This window comes from Grammomys surdaster, unplaced genomic scaffold (genome assembly GCF_004785775.1).
Source record: "Grammomys surdaster isolate TR1022 unplaced genomic scaffold, NIH_TR_1.0 185, whole genome shotgun sequence".
NCBI lineage: Eukaryota > Metazoa > Chordata > Mammalia > Rodentia > Muridae > Grammomys > Grammomys surdaster.
The window spans coordinates 15985829-16001473 of NW_021604630.1; the positions used below are offsets into that span (position 1 = coordinate 15985829).

Below are 15645 nucleotides of genomic sequence, written 5' to 3' on the forward strand. Positions count from 1 at the left end.
GGGCCCATTTGTATTCAAACCACCACATAACGTACTCTTAGCAGAGTATTACAACATTTTATAATTGTCTTTCAAGCAAAGGAGTAAATATATAATATCATGTTCATGAGTACTAAACTATTTATGATACTTATGTTGAAATTTATCTATACATTAGTGTTAATATTAGTCTTACTCTAATATAATTTGAACAAAACAGATTTTAGTTTTTACTTTTTAAAACATTTGAGTAAGAACTCTAAAATATTTAGAATGGTTTTGAAAAGGAAATAAAGAGGCGATAGAGATGAGAGCAAGGAATTCATATTATTAGAAGAGTGATAAAGATTAATAGTAGATTGATCATTAAAATAACATGTATCATTACAAGGATTTTTTTAACTAGATAAAGATAAAAGAATAATAGGTAATATAGTAATCCAGAAACAGATCTAGGCATTTTAGGGAAGATCTGTAAATCAGTAGAGAACAGAGTGATGCTCCAATTATGTGAAGAATAATAGGCTTTCTATGGGTGTTTTATCCTCAGAACCCACCACCATATATAAAAGCTAATTACAAATGAGTTTGTTTTTTTTTTCTTCAAAGCATCATGGTTAGTAACTTTACTCTTCATAGAAAAATATTTTATAGGCTTAGAAGAATAAACACATCATAATATAGCACTGTAACTATCTACTATAGAAAATCATTTCAAATTTATAAAAATACAGTAATCATGACAGCATAGATGCCAGTAATGTTCATTTTTTACTAGTGATTCATTCACATATATGATGATTATGTTTAAATAACTATTATATATCAAATACTATCAGATATATAAGTAAATTTATAGTCTACTGAACAGTTGGTTGTAACTATAAACACTCGTAAATGTTAACATACCAGTGGTTGCTAGTACCAAATAATATCTTCTCATTCAGCAGTAATGGAGAGAAGTAAGAAGTTCTAGGGAACTGGAAAATAGAATTGTAGATGCTCATTTTTGTCTTTGCTTTTAGTTGTATTTTTTATCCTCAATTCTCAGGAGTATACCTCAATCCACATAACCATAACTTGGGTCCAGAACTGAAGATGTCTTGCATTTGGGACCGTTATAAAGTATAACACTTGTTTGCTTGTGCAGAAGAAAAGAGGACAGTGGAAGCAGTGGAAGCAGAATGCCAATGGTGCAAGTGACACCCAGAAATGCTTTTCTTAAAAATTTAGAGAATTGCAAAGTAGTACCTTCTCTGTTGCCTTCAAAATGTAATAAAAATGATAATTTCTGTGCACCCAAGTCTCAAGTCCTACCATCTTAGAATTTCAAAGAAAAGAGTAAACTCTCCTCATAGGTACAGCTTAGCTGAAAGATCAGGACTGAGTATCATGCTTTCCATGTGTGGAATAGGTTAGACCCAAATGTACAATTAAGGACATTCTTATACTGAAAAGGGAGGCTCACTTCCTTAAGAAAGGGATTGATACTTGTACCCCACCAAAGAAAATAATTGTTTAGAAAAATATATGTAATTATCGTTGATAGAGTAAATGTCAAACGCTTTTATGCAGTTCTAAAAGAAGTCTGTAGTGCTCCAACTCAAAAACATGTTTAAAGAGTGTCACAATAAATATAGACTTGCCTCCTGAAGGAGCAAGAAATCACAAATCCACGTTCTCTGTGTCAGTTGGGTTTTTGTTTTGGTTTGGCTTTAATATTGTGTTTTTATTTATGGTTAAAAATTTTAAACGGTGAAAAGCAAACATTGAAAAACACACAACAAGATCTTTTTAGACAAGATACATGAAACAAAGCTTAAAGGAAATTACTGGCAAATTTTACTAAATTAAATATTTAAATTTTCACTAAACAACACTAAAAGATACTTGATGCATAGGAAAATGTTCTTGCAATTTATTATCCAAAAACAACTTTAAAAGAGGATTTTATAGTCAGGTAGAACTGGTGTAAGTTGATATTAAAATGATAATCATCTCAATAGTAAACAAATGGACAACCATAGCTAGAGTAGCTAATAAATACATATAAAGGGGCTTAACTCACTAATAACCAAAGACATGCAAATTAAAGCAATATGTCCTATTTCACACCTACCAGATGGCTAGCTTCCAGAAATGTGAGTGTCAGTAATGAACAAGGGCATGAAGGAACCAATTGAAACGATAGATGATGTCTTCTCTTGGGGGAAGGATTTGTTAATGGCTGATGAAATTCACAGTGTATGTATGGGATCCTATTTATAGATACATATGCTATAGAAATGTTTAAATGTTTATACTTAATGTTCATGTCTCTTATAACAATGAATGAAAGAGAAAGAAATTAGCAAACCAGTATTGTCATTGGGGAAATGGATCAAGTAATTGTAAACCAGCATACCATAGATAACATAGCAGTACAAATAAAATGAGTGTGTTAGAGTGTATGTATCCAGCTTTAGACCCAACAGATATTGCTGAGCAAGCAGCAGGTGGTAGGATGCGGCTGTTTTCTAGGACCTAGGAAATTGATTGCCCTGATTGTGAGGCGCTATCTGTTTTACTCAGACTCATTCTCTCAGAGGTCTCAGTAGAGTTCTCTAAGGGCAGGATGATGACTGAGGCCCTCACTCTTGGCAAGTGATCCGACGGATGGCTGTGTATGCTTATATTTAAGATTATTTGTTTTTTACATTAATAAATAAACATTGATGAATACAATACAGACAAACATGTTTTGTGTCCTTAGTAATTTAAAAATGTAAACAGCTGATTTTCAAAAGTGCTGTTCTAAATAGCCACTTTAAAGGCATTAATATCAAAATTAAGGCTAATTGCCATAAAGATATATGCCATGTTATGGCATAATATCCATATTATGTAAAAGGCAAAGAGTAAAGTAAGTATAAAATAGCATTAAGAGAGTAGAGAATTAATATTTACAATAAAAATGCTGTATAAAATGTCTATGTGAGGGTTCAATTAAAAGACTATTAAATAAAATGGAAGATTGCTTTGTCTTTGAATGTTATTTTTCTTTTCTGAACCTACAATTTTCCTGGAGCAAATAGAGGCATGTACTATGATTTAAAAACTATACTTAAAATTATCTAAGTACTTTAAAAACACCTGTAACATTAGAAAAGTAAAATTAATTCAGCAAATGTGTATTTGTTCCCTACTTGGAATCCTGCAGTGTAATTCTGACATTATACTCCCCAGAGTAGTATCTGATTCCACAGTGTGAAGATGCTTTCTTTTCTGATGTGTACCACAAGCTCAGAGGTCTCCCAGCTGCCACACTCTAACCTTACTGGTTACAGTTCAAGGATTTTCCTAAAACTCCCATTTGGTTTAGTAATGAGTGAAATGACATATGGAACTTAGAAAGTGCTATGGCTGTAACAAAGAACATAAAGTAAGCCAGCGTACATGAAGAGCATTAGATGTGGGGGCGCACTGGCAATGTCTGTGCCACCTCCATGTGGAACAGGGCGTGTTGCTTCTCCCAGCATCTTCATCGGGCTCCAGTGAGCATCCTGCCTAGACTTGGGTTTATTTCTGAATTGTAAGTGAGTAAATGACTGATCCTGTGCTTGCCTCCCAGTCTCTGCCTCTCCTGATTCCCTTTCTTCTAGTGACCAAGGACCATGTTTAGCTATTTCCTTAGTGAACACTGAAGCACGACTCATGGGTTGGGTCTTCATCCCAGGAGCTGCAGACAAAGGCCAAATTCATTTTATGTAGCACAGGAGTATGTAGAAAAGATAGATATTGAGAGTGAGGAAACAAATTGTCAGCATGAGTGGATATACAAAGCTTTTAGTGAATGCTAAAATATTTTTTAATTAAAAAAATTTCTTGAAGTCAATGAATATCATTTTCTATAATTTGCTACTATGTGCCTCACAGGCAGATTACTTATCCAGTTTAGGTCTGAGTTAAAATATGTGTGAGGATTGCTTAGTAGACTTAAATGATCTATTATGAGTTCATTGTTAATCACATGGGGACCCTTAATAAAGGTAATTGATTTTTAAAATCAGAACAGAGATTAGGGGACATAGTTGTAATGGGAAAAATAATATTTTTACAACAAATAGTATAAATTTAATTATGTAAAATGTATTGAAGATTTCCTTAATTCCTTACTGTAACAATATTTTTTAGTTTTGCCTAAGTGGCAAACATCCCAGTTTCTCATTATCATTGATGCCTGCAATCTGACCTGTTTGCCATGGTCCCTGTCAGATAGTCCCTGTCATGTGCAGCATCTGTTACTTGTAGTGCACCTAAAGCTCCAGGCAGGAACTGAATGCTGGAGTCTACACATGGGCTTCAGGAGTCAAAAAGCTCCTAAAAATGATCTGCTTTTCACATCCCATGGATACCTTAATTTTCTGATACCTCAGTTTTACAGTTTAAAATCCTGTTTATAAACATCACAGAGCACCTTCTAGACCCCACTCATGGGAAAGTCTATTTGAAGTATTCTCAAACTTGAATGTGCAAAGAAATTACCTGGAAGTCTGGAAAAAACCTGAGTCTAGTTCAGAAAGTCAAAAGGAAATGCTACTCTGCAGTTCTATAAGCTTCTAGATGACACTGGGATTATTGGAAACCACAGTGTAACAAATGAGGATCAGATCTAGAAATAGAAGTGGTTTCTGCATTAAAAATGGGTTACTAAAAATATATTACTGATAAAAGTAGTTTTTAAGCTTCAAATTTTTTCATTATTTTACCAAATTTTTTCACTGGTTTTCTTCACAGTCAACCATATTATAGTTGTTGCTTTGTTAATTTTATTTGTTGTAGAATATGCATAATATATTTAAATATTTTATATAAGCAATAATTCAACTGTTTAAATTCTCAAATGATTTCTCATCAGCAGTGATAATTTACTTATAGAAAGATGAGTATAAATTAATATTCCCAGTTTACCCAGTATTAAGATTCTTCAAGTCAACATTAAAATTCTCTATTCATTTCTAGCATCTTCTTTTACTCATTTGTTTCTTTTGCTTGAACTCAGATAAATCCAGGCAAGCAAAAAAGACGAATGTGGAGCCAGCTGGTCACCTGACTTTAATGAGGATATCTACGTGCAGTCCCTTTGTCCCTTGCTCCAGAACCCAAGCTTGCTGTTTTATCTTAACTTAGTCATCTTGGCTATATGCATCTAGTTAGGAAATTTATCTCAAGTTTTGAATAACTCTAATTAAGTTTAATACAGCATCTTTACTATTTATTTTATAAATTTATTTACATTTATTTATGTTATGGGCAAATATTGTGGTGGAGTGAAGCATAGGTACTGAATATAATGATTAATATTAAATTTCTGATCATTTAAATGGAGAATTTCTTGGAAAGGATGCTTACATTTTTTATAAGATTCATGTTGTAAGAACGTGATTTGACTGCTAATCAGTATTCCAATCTTTTTTTATAGGAATTAAGTCAGATGCTCTCAGAAACTCCACCAGTTTGGAAGGGATCATCAAAGCTTTTTCGAAATCTTAAAGAAAGAGGTAAGCTAATGTGCCTATGCATTTTAGTATTGATGTAGATTTAAAATTGCACATGTTTATAAATATACATTTACTAAATGTATATTATATATTTAATGATATATATATACATATATGTAGTAACACCTAATGCAAAAGTTTCTATTTTAGTAATGTTATTTTGCTATAGTATGATTAAGAACTATGTTATCACTACACACACACACACACACACACACATATATATATATATATATATATATATATATATATATATATATATCATCACCTCCTTAGCATCATTATATTTACCCATACTGAAAAGCATTTTACATTTGATCATAGAAAATACTTTTCAAAAATATTAAATATTTAAGTACTAGTTTTCTCCATTTTGCTTCTAGGGAATTAATAGTTATTTCTTCAGTTAATGGCTACACAAAACTTTGGGGTATTTTTTTAACAGCCAAATTTGAAATACAACACTCAGTGTAAAAGCTTTCTGTTTCTGTATCCATAAGGTGGTTGGTTATGTGAACATTGGCTTGTTCTCAAGTTATGTGGCATATCTAGGTATTATGGCACATGTCTATAAGCCCAGTGTTGGGAAGGCAATTGAAAGATCAGGCATATAAGGCTAGCCTTGGCTACATAGTAGGATCAAAGCTATCCTGTGTTACTTGATGCCTTGATTAAAAGAAAAGAAGCGCCTGGCAGTGGTGGCACACGCCTTTAATCCCAGCCTTGGGAGGCAGAGGCAGGCGGATTTCTGAGTTCAAAGACAGCCAGGGCTATACAGAGAAACCCTGTCTCGAAAAACCAAAAAAGAAAAAAAAGAAAAGAAAAAGAAAAAAGTCTTGGTTTAATTGCAGTTTTCTTTTATAATTTCCCAATTTTTCATGTGGAATCTGAATGAAAGACACGTGTCTTTTTATTGTGGACATCTCTTTTTAACTAGGATTTAAATACTGGGTTCAAGCACATTAAAATAGTCCTTGGAGAACTGGGCATGGTGGTACATTTCACTAATCTCAGCTTCTCTACAGCCTGAAGAAGGAAGATTTTTGAGTCTGAAGCCAAACTACACTCCATAGCAAAGATTTATCTCACAAACAAACATAATCATAGAAAATTTATTCATATTTTAGGGTGAGATAATAGAATTGGAAATGTTTAAAACTCAAAAGGAATAGGTAAATATAATGAATTTAAAATTTTTTACCTTAATATATCTTATAAGAAAATATAGATTGGACCAAATATAATTGAGGACAACAAGAAGAAAGCCAAATGCATGGAAGAAGGAAATCCATTTTCCCTAAGAAAAGGTTAAACCATGGTCTTAATGAGAGTTTAGAGCCAGCTTGTTAGATGTTAGAAAAACACTGAACTACTTAATTTACATCTATATGAAGATTAAATGGTGGTGAATTTTTAAAGCTAAATATTTAAAGCTACTAAATAATAATTTAAAATGGATTTTGTCTTCCTAGCTATTACTTAGTAAAAAATATTAAGCAACTTCTTATGAAAGCAATATGTAACACTTAGGAAAACATAATGGATCAAGAAATAGTAATTTAATGATGTCATGCTTTTTTGGGGGGGGGGGGTTTCGAGACTGTTTCTCTGTATAGCCTTGGCTGTCCTGGAACTCACTCTGTAGACCAGGCTGGCCTCGAACTCAGAAATCCGCCTGCCTCTGCCTCCCGAGTGCTGGGATTAAAGGCGTGCGCCACCACCGCCCGGCCCACCCTTTACTTTTAAAGACTGTCCCACTACTGTATTAGTAGTATTTGACTTTGTTACTTTTTTGTCCTGGGTGGCCTTAAGTAAATCAAAGGATTGATCTTCTAATTTTCTTCTGGTTTCATATGTTTATCATTAGGAAGGACTGAGTCTGTAGTCCATCTTCAGCAGTGTTTTCTCTTTCCTTGACCATTTCCATTTAATTATATCACGTCTTTCTCCCTTCCTATGTGCATATTAAAGAAATCAGTATCCAAGTAGCCCTACAGACAAGTGCTGGCTATGACTCTCTGCATTCAAGGATTCCTCCTGTTAAGTAATCCTGAATGAGGGAAATCTTGAATTAATTATCAATTATATGGCATTATAAAACTTCTTTATATTAACTATAATACTTTGTCATACTCTAAGTGAATCAGAGTGGTAAAAGAACTCGTAAATAATTGTGTCTTTAAAGCCGTTGACCATTTCATAATCTTTCTCCCATACATTCATGGCAGTCATCCGGAACTATCTGTGTATAGGTAACAATATTCTAGTATAAACAAGACAGAATGCTTTCAGAGCCTCTTGGGTAGTTCCCTTGATGTCTGTGACAGACTATCTGACAGTGACTCCTTGTCTCTTTGTTCTATAACAAGGAGTTAGTGGAGCTTTGAAGAACAACAGATAAGTGGAGATCTGAAGACCACAATGTATTTAAGATTTTTTTCCATACCTTTTACCAAACATCAAGTGTGACTACAATCTAGGGAAATACTATAGACTTATTCCTGAACTTAATTCTTCCAGTCTTTCTTGGTCAATTAAGCAAAACGAGTAGTGAAAAGTGCAGTAACAGTATATTTATTTATTTCATACAAATTCTTGGTGAAACTTGTAATTATAGGGTACAGAGAATTCATGATGCAGAAAACATAAAGTGAGGGCAATTGGGAAAAAACTTAGAGTCAATTAAGGATAAAAGCTGTTATAAAATTAGCAAATGACCATTTGACAGAAAAAAAAAGGTAAGTGTAAGGTTTTAGTTTTAAATGTTACACATCAAATTTCTAAACAAGTATAAATTTTTATTCTAGTGTCACTAAACAGTGACTAAGTTCTTCATTGCATTTCTGACATCCTTATGTTTCATATAATAACAAGTAACAAGTTTAAAAGTTAAGCTATAAATAAACATTAGCATTTTACCTTTTTTGCCAATATATCTATCATAAATGGAAACTTTGTAGGAATTTTTAAAGAGGCATGTGTAACAATTTAAGTAAAATGAATGTTGCTACTTTTGTAATGATTTTATAATATAGTAGTCTCATTTAAAACATTATTTAGCATATGCCTTAAAACTAAATTAGTCATAGTTTTTATTGTATACAGTATTTTACTTTGTTGTATGTCAAAGATAAGTTAGTATTTTTAAATCATAATTGATACTGTTTTCTTCTAGGTGTGATTTCTTACACAGAATATCTTTTTCTTTTATGTATTTTAACAAGTAAGTATACTCATTAAATTGATTTCTATATGTATTTTTCCTTATGATCCTAAAAATGAATCTCTCTTAGCATACTATTGTAAGTTACTTTATGTGTATGTTGGCTGTTTTACAAATTCATGCCTAAATATCACAGGAAAATGTTAAGTATAACACTGTAATGGTCAAAAACCTATATACTTGGCTTCTGACAATAATAAAATGTTCATAAATTATAAAAATATATATAACTCTGTGGTGTTTCAGCTACATGAGACCCTCAGCTACATGAGACCCTAAAGGTCAGAATTTATTCTAATTTATCAAGTTTGTATTGTATACATTTAAGCCAGGTTTCCTGCAATTCTAATGGGAAAGATTAGTAGGCTTTGAGCCTCTTAACATCCTATCATCTGTCCATGCACTGGTTTGCTCTCCCTGGCACATGCAACAGTATTTATGAAATACATAGCGGGTTTACTAAAGCTCGGGTTCAGGTCTCATCATCCAGTAGAACAAATTGTGTGCTGTACTCACCGTGCTTCAGCCTCCAGGCTTTACATTTCTGGAACCCCTTCCCGTGGAGGACATCTGCTCTTGAGTGCAGCATTGTCTGCCCTTGAGCTGTCAGCGCTTCTCTCTAGAGCTTCCTGGGATTGTATCACTCAGGCTTCCTTTCAAAACGCAGTCCTCACGTAAATCCAGTCTTCAGTGCTCTCTTTTAATCCCTTCATCATGTTTTATTTTCTTCATAGAATTTAGATTATTGGAAATTATGTTTTACAAGGTCAGTCTTTCCACACTGCTGTGAAAGGTCTGCAATGTCAAAATGCTACCCTCTTTTGGGACATCTGTATCACAAACAGTATCTTATTCACAGTGTGCTTTCAGAAAATAATTGGTGAATGGAAAAAAAAAAACAAGGAAGAATTCACTTTAGGAAATTTCAGATGATGAAATCAGGAGATGTGTACAAATGAGCTCTAGTAAAACTCACTTTAAAATTCTGTTTCTATACTTAGAACATTTATACTACTGTGCTAGTTATGAATGATATAGCAGCAGAAAGAGGGGTGTGAACATGTGAATATATATATGTATGTATACATATATATGTCAAATGTATCTTTTATTTTTTTCTTGTGTTGTTTAATTCTCTCATAATGAGAAAAAGTTGTGTTGGAAAACAAGTATTCTGCTATTCATAGTAGGGCCACCTGAGATTTATATTTAGCTTGAAAACTATTTGATGATGCCAGTATAAGTCTATGATGAGACTTATTTTACATATATTCATATACTTTTTCAAAATCTTTTAAATGTAAAACTTGCTTTTCACTTGTGGTATCAGTAGTTGTGAAAGATAATAACAGTAAATGCAGATTCCTACAATATTTATAAAAATAAGATATCATAAAGCACTAGCTTCCATTGATTATTTCCAGAGACAGTTCTGGATGGGTTAAGAAAGTAGGGCTATCTGCTTCTTCACAAAGTTCAGGACTTCATATCAGACTGGTTAGTTTACCTGGAGATGGGGCATTCAGATTTTTTGCTAGCCATTTCAAATGACAAAGGTCAAGTAAGTTCATAAGCATGGCAGTCTTTCTCAAAAAGATAATTGATTCTTCGATATTGGAAGGCCTGGGACTACACATTCACACATTTTATAAAACCTTCTGGCTTTTCAAGCTTCTAGAAATTAACTCCAAATCTGTACCCTCTCATGAGCACATTTATTCCCTGGTAATTTCAGTTACATTTTTTTCTGAAGAATTGGAACTGGTGCATTGTATTATATTTTTACTCTTTTTTTGCCACTTCAAGTAGTTGAACATAGTTCAATTTAAAAAATAAAAAAATCAGATGCAGTGACCTCATGATGTCTTGTTAACAAATAAGCAGAATTTGGATATTTATTTTTAAAGGAACAGCTGTCAGATATTCCTTTAATATAATACAGGAAGTTATAGGTACTTAGAAAGCTTATTGTCAGTTCTGTTATTGAGTCTGCAGTACATAAAACAGAAATATCTATTCTTCAAAATAGCTCTCATTGTATATAACCTATACTAACATGTTACTTTGCATTTTGTGCAGTGTATGTATCTAACTGTCGAAAGCATGAATTTTGTACTTTTAAGTCTTTTTTTTGTAATCTTATGAAAATTTGTTCTGAATTTTGTTCGTTCGTTTGTTTCTGGCAGAGCCCCATGCAGGTTTTAGAATAGCTTTCAACATGTTTGACACTGACGGAAATGAGATGGTGGATAAAAAAGAATTTTTGGTGGTATGTACATTGTATGCTGCATTTTTCTAAAGACTAAATATTGCTCACTTATATTGTTATGCTTTGTGTTAAGACTTATGGAAATAAAAGTTATATTGAGTGTTTAAAGATGACTACAGTCAGATGTTTGGAATTTATCACATACTCTCTACTCAATGGGAAAAAGGCAGTCCTGAGATTATGTCTTTCCAGCTAATTCTCAGTTTTTGTCACAGCTCCTTGCCATGGGAACTGTTCTTTATTAGTTTGGACTCATCTTCCCATTTTCTGTTTTCTTCTGTTTCCCATTACCTTATAGTTCACGTGTGGACCACTTCCTGCTCTTTTCCTTTTCTTTGACCTCTGCTCCTCCTGTCTGATCTGACAGTGACTTTTAGTTGCTTTGTCATTTTCCCATCTCCCCTTCAATTCTTTTTTACTTGTGTATACTACCTCTATTTTTATGGCGAAATACTTTCCTTTTCTTCTGAAATATAAAACAATATTAATTCATTTCTTAGAGTAGTAAGACCTGTCAATAATATCAATGTTCTATTCTTAATTTTTCATATCTTCTGTTTAAAGGTAAGAGAAAAGGTGCACATAAAGAGCTATTTTATTTCAGAATGAACCTGTTGATGTAAATAATTTGAATAAACATTCTGTATCAGCACTGACTTTTGGAGATCACGTTTCTTGAAAGTTCGTTGTGCAGGACAGCCTGGGCTATAAAGAGAAACTCTGTCTCGGGAAAAAAAAAAAAAAAGAAAGCTCTTTGTGCCTGTGTCTTTTGGGATGTTGCCTGCTTCTGGGATGGCGTCAGAGGCACTCGCATCACCTGCTACTTGTTTCCATATACTCACTGCAAGAGCTGCGGTTGCTCTAAAGCTGGACTCTGCTCTGTCCTGTTGCTGTACTGCTTCCTTAGGTGTGATGTTTACCTGTCTGTTTCAAAGACTTCTGAAAGCAGAAGTAACCTGATTCTCAATCCTAATGCATACAGTGAAGTAGAGGTGCCCGGGTAGGCAGTCTCATCAGTAAAGTGCTTGCTGCCCAAACATGGCTGCATTCAGATCTCCAACACCACACAAATAGACAGCCTGCACCATAGTCTCACTGCTGAGGAGGCAGAGATGGGAGGAACCCTGGGGCTCATTGGCCAGGTAGTGTAGCTAATATGTCAGCTCCAAGTTTAATGAGACAACTTATCTTAAAAAATTAAGTGGGGGAATGATTGAAGAAGACACCCAGTGTTGACTTCTTCCCTCTGTCCATGTGCATACATATACACACTCATACACTAAAGTAAAAGTAATAACTGAAAAAGGGGAAAATGAGAGAGTTGAGATTGTTACCCAGATTCCATAAGCAAGAATAACAAACTATTCAGAAAACTGACAAAATTGTGTTAGAGGAGTCTGCAGACTGACTAGCCAGTCCTGAGTCCTAGAGTCTGACACTAGGCAGTTTAGTTTAGGCATAGTAAAGCACGGCACAATTTGGAATATTATTAATACTGGTAATAATTAATTCAATCCTGTGTGTACAATAAAGCTTAAGGTATAGCTACATCAAAGCTCCTTGTAAAGTACATGTGACCTCTTCCATAAAGACAGGTTCTATAAATTGACTACATGTGACACCTTACAGCTCTGGAAGAGGGTCTGCTGTGGTCTTGGTAGTACAAAGGTCACGAGGCTATAAAACACCTTTGCTCCTGTTTGTAAGAGTCCGGAGCAGCCAGGTGTGGCCTAGCAATACAGATGACACAGAAGTCACCGTGCTATTAACCATATCCATTCCCAGCTCTCTGGGCTTATCACAGCTTATACATTTCTGCCTTTGAAGAGAGACATTACTGGATGTTTAACATTGCTAATTTCCTTAGCACTTATCTGTGATCACAAGCACCTCATGTCCTCTACAGTAAAAGAAGCAGAATTAGGCTTCTATTTAAAACCACAGAAATTTGAAGATTTGAAAAATAATGATACTGTTTATAGCACTAGCTAACAGCTATTTAGATATATAATAGGCAAAGTTCTAGGTAGTTAGTTTTGATACTTAGTTTATATAGCACTCTACACAGTAAGGTACTTTTCTTATTTTCCAAATACAAAAAAAAAAAAAATGAGCTGTTAATCTATCTAAGAAATGATGCCAGCAGTCTCTTTTCTACCATGTACAGTTAGCAGTTAGTGCAGGAACTTCACAGGTGATCATGTCTGTTTTCATACATAAACGGATTAGAACCAATAGAGTGACCAGTCTACTATAATAACATTGAGCCAGAAGCCTGATTCAAACCAGAGTCTGTGAGGATTGCTTCAGTGCTCCTTACAGCCCCACAGGTTTCCTCTCTTTCTGTAGTGCCTCAGATCAATGTCTTTGTGTTATAGAGATCATGTAAAACTGTATTATTAAATACATTTTGACATAATTGTGAATTGCTAGTAACAAAGAATATGGTTTTTCCTGTGGGAAAAAAATGGTGCAATCATAAAATATAGAGTAATTTAAATGTTGTTGAAACTGCTTTGTTTATGTGTAAGATATGCTTAGTAGAGAGTAATATGTAGGTATTTGATTCCTGATTTATTTCTGTATAGCTTCAGGAGATATTCAGAAAAAAAAATGAAAAGAGAGAAACAAAAGGAGATGAAGAAAAACGTGCAATGCTGGTAAGAAATACTTTATAGTGGTTTCAGGTGGGTTTTTCCAAGTGAGAATTATTTTTTACTTGTTGAAATAGTGTAACACTTAGAATTTGAATCGTTTCCTTTACTGAAAACATTCTGAAGATTTAATGTAGAAAAATTATATAAGTATCTTATGCATCAATATCAATATTTATGCTAAATATTGATATTAAATATCTGTACCAGTCATATTCATTAAATCATTTTCATCCATACTGTCGTTATCTGTGAGATATGAAGGGTATATATCATATAGTAGATTAATAAGATCATTATGCATGTAAAAATTTAAAGGTGAATATGCAAAGATTTAATTCTGTAAGTGAATTTAATGATAGTGTAATAAAATGAGTGGTAAATGTAAGGAAATAATGTAGGCTTTCTGCATCTCACAGAAGTAGTATAGACTCTTCTTCTGGGTTACATGTTAGTGCCTCATTCTGAAGTTAGAATTAACAGTATTTCATCTTTTTAGTCTTCACTTTATTTGTCCCAAATATTTCAGTCTTGACAACAGCCCAGTTCACATTAAAAAAATAATAGATTGGTCCTGAGCCCTTACTCTCAGCCACAAGGCTAGGAGCTTTTCATGCATTTTGCCATTTAATCTATCCACCAACCCTCCTGTTGTCCACAGTTAAACAAGAAAACTGACCATTATAAGGTTTAAATATCTTATGAAAAATTATAACCCTGTTAAAAGTCACAGTTTCAACCTTTGGTGGCCTGCTCTGAATTCTCTACTTTTATCCATCTGCTTTTATTCATTTGCTACTTAAATACCAAAAGTATGGTATATCTTATTGTCGTGTAACAAATACTTAATTAAAAGTATGATTTTAGTCACTAGCCTTTACTAAAATACATAGATGAGATAACATAGTGGGGAAAGCTACAGTATTAACACAAAAGCCAAGGTAAAGGAATTGAAAGATACATTGTACAAATAAATGTACAAACTGTATAACGTAATGTACAGAGAAATGTATAATACATTGAAAGAAAGCATTTTATAATGGTGATGTAATTCACATTAACTTGTATTAATTAGGCAAGTCTAGGTTAGTTATGAAATCTATATTATATCACCTTATCCTAGGTGATATGTCTTATATTCATATGTTAGTGATGCACTCCCTAGCAAATATAATGGGAAAGAAACTTAGTTTTAGAGAACAAGTGAAAACAACATATAAATTGTATGGAACTTAATATATGTAAATGACCTCATTACAGTAATTGATCTACAGGTCCCCAGAGGTGTTGATCTGAATCTAAATAGCCCTGCTCAAAGCTCATTTCCTCATTTCATAATGTAGTTATCAGGTGTTCCTGTCAGTGACCGCTCCCTGACAGCACCATTCAGCGCCACGGCGCTCTACAACTCCCCATTACCGTATTTGATAGGGCAGTCCTTAGTTTCAGTGTATTAGTCATGTTTTAAATCATACAGATCTGAATTGACTTTTGACTATTCTATCTAGAGATGATCAAGTAAAATGCAAATGGTTTTGGCAGGTTGATAGAAATGATTGTATACATGTACACATATTCTAAACACTAGGTTGAACTTGAAACAGAGTTCATCTCACAGTAAAAAATGAGATGAAGCCTAAGAAGCAAGTAAAGCAGGCCCATGAGCTAGGTCCAGAGGGTGGGACTATTTCCTCTGTGACCTTCAGTAAGATTCTTAATCTCTCTGTCCCAGTCTGTTTACTTTTACAATTAAAATAATATAATAATGTTGTCACCACCTGTAATTTTATGAAGATTAAATGAGTTAAAATGCTACTTAGCCAGTATAATATATAATTATAAAAATATAATAAACATCAAAAAAATGTTAGCTAATAGACTTGATAACAACCTCCTGGTTTCTTTAACTGAAAATTAGCATATCCAAATCAAAGCTCTATAATACATCTATGTCATTAAAACTCTGACATGAACACTGTG

At 33.5% G+C, this 15645-nt stretch overlaps 1 protein-coding gene across 1 annotated transcript in view; it reads left to right on the plus strand.

Moving 5' to 3' along the window:
• Micu3 (mitochondrial calcium uptake family member 3) overlaps positions 1-15645 on the plus strand; it is a 73251-nt gene that overhangs the window by 31770 nt on the left and 25836 nt on the right. The window contains exons 4-7 of the mRNA XM_028768294.1: positions 5441-5519; positions 8695-8742; positions 10929-11011; positions 13600-13671. Coding sequence (XP_028624127.1) covers positions 5441-5519; positions 8695-8742; positions 10929-11011; positions 13600-13671 — 282 coding nt within the window. The remainder of the gene's footprint in view (positions 1-5440; positions 5520-8694; positions 8743-10928; positions 11012-13599; positions 13672-15645) is intronic.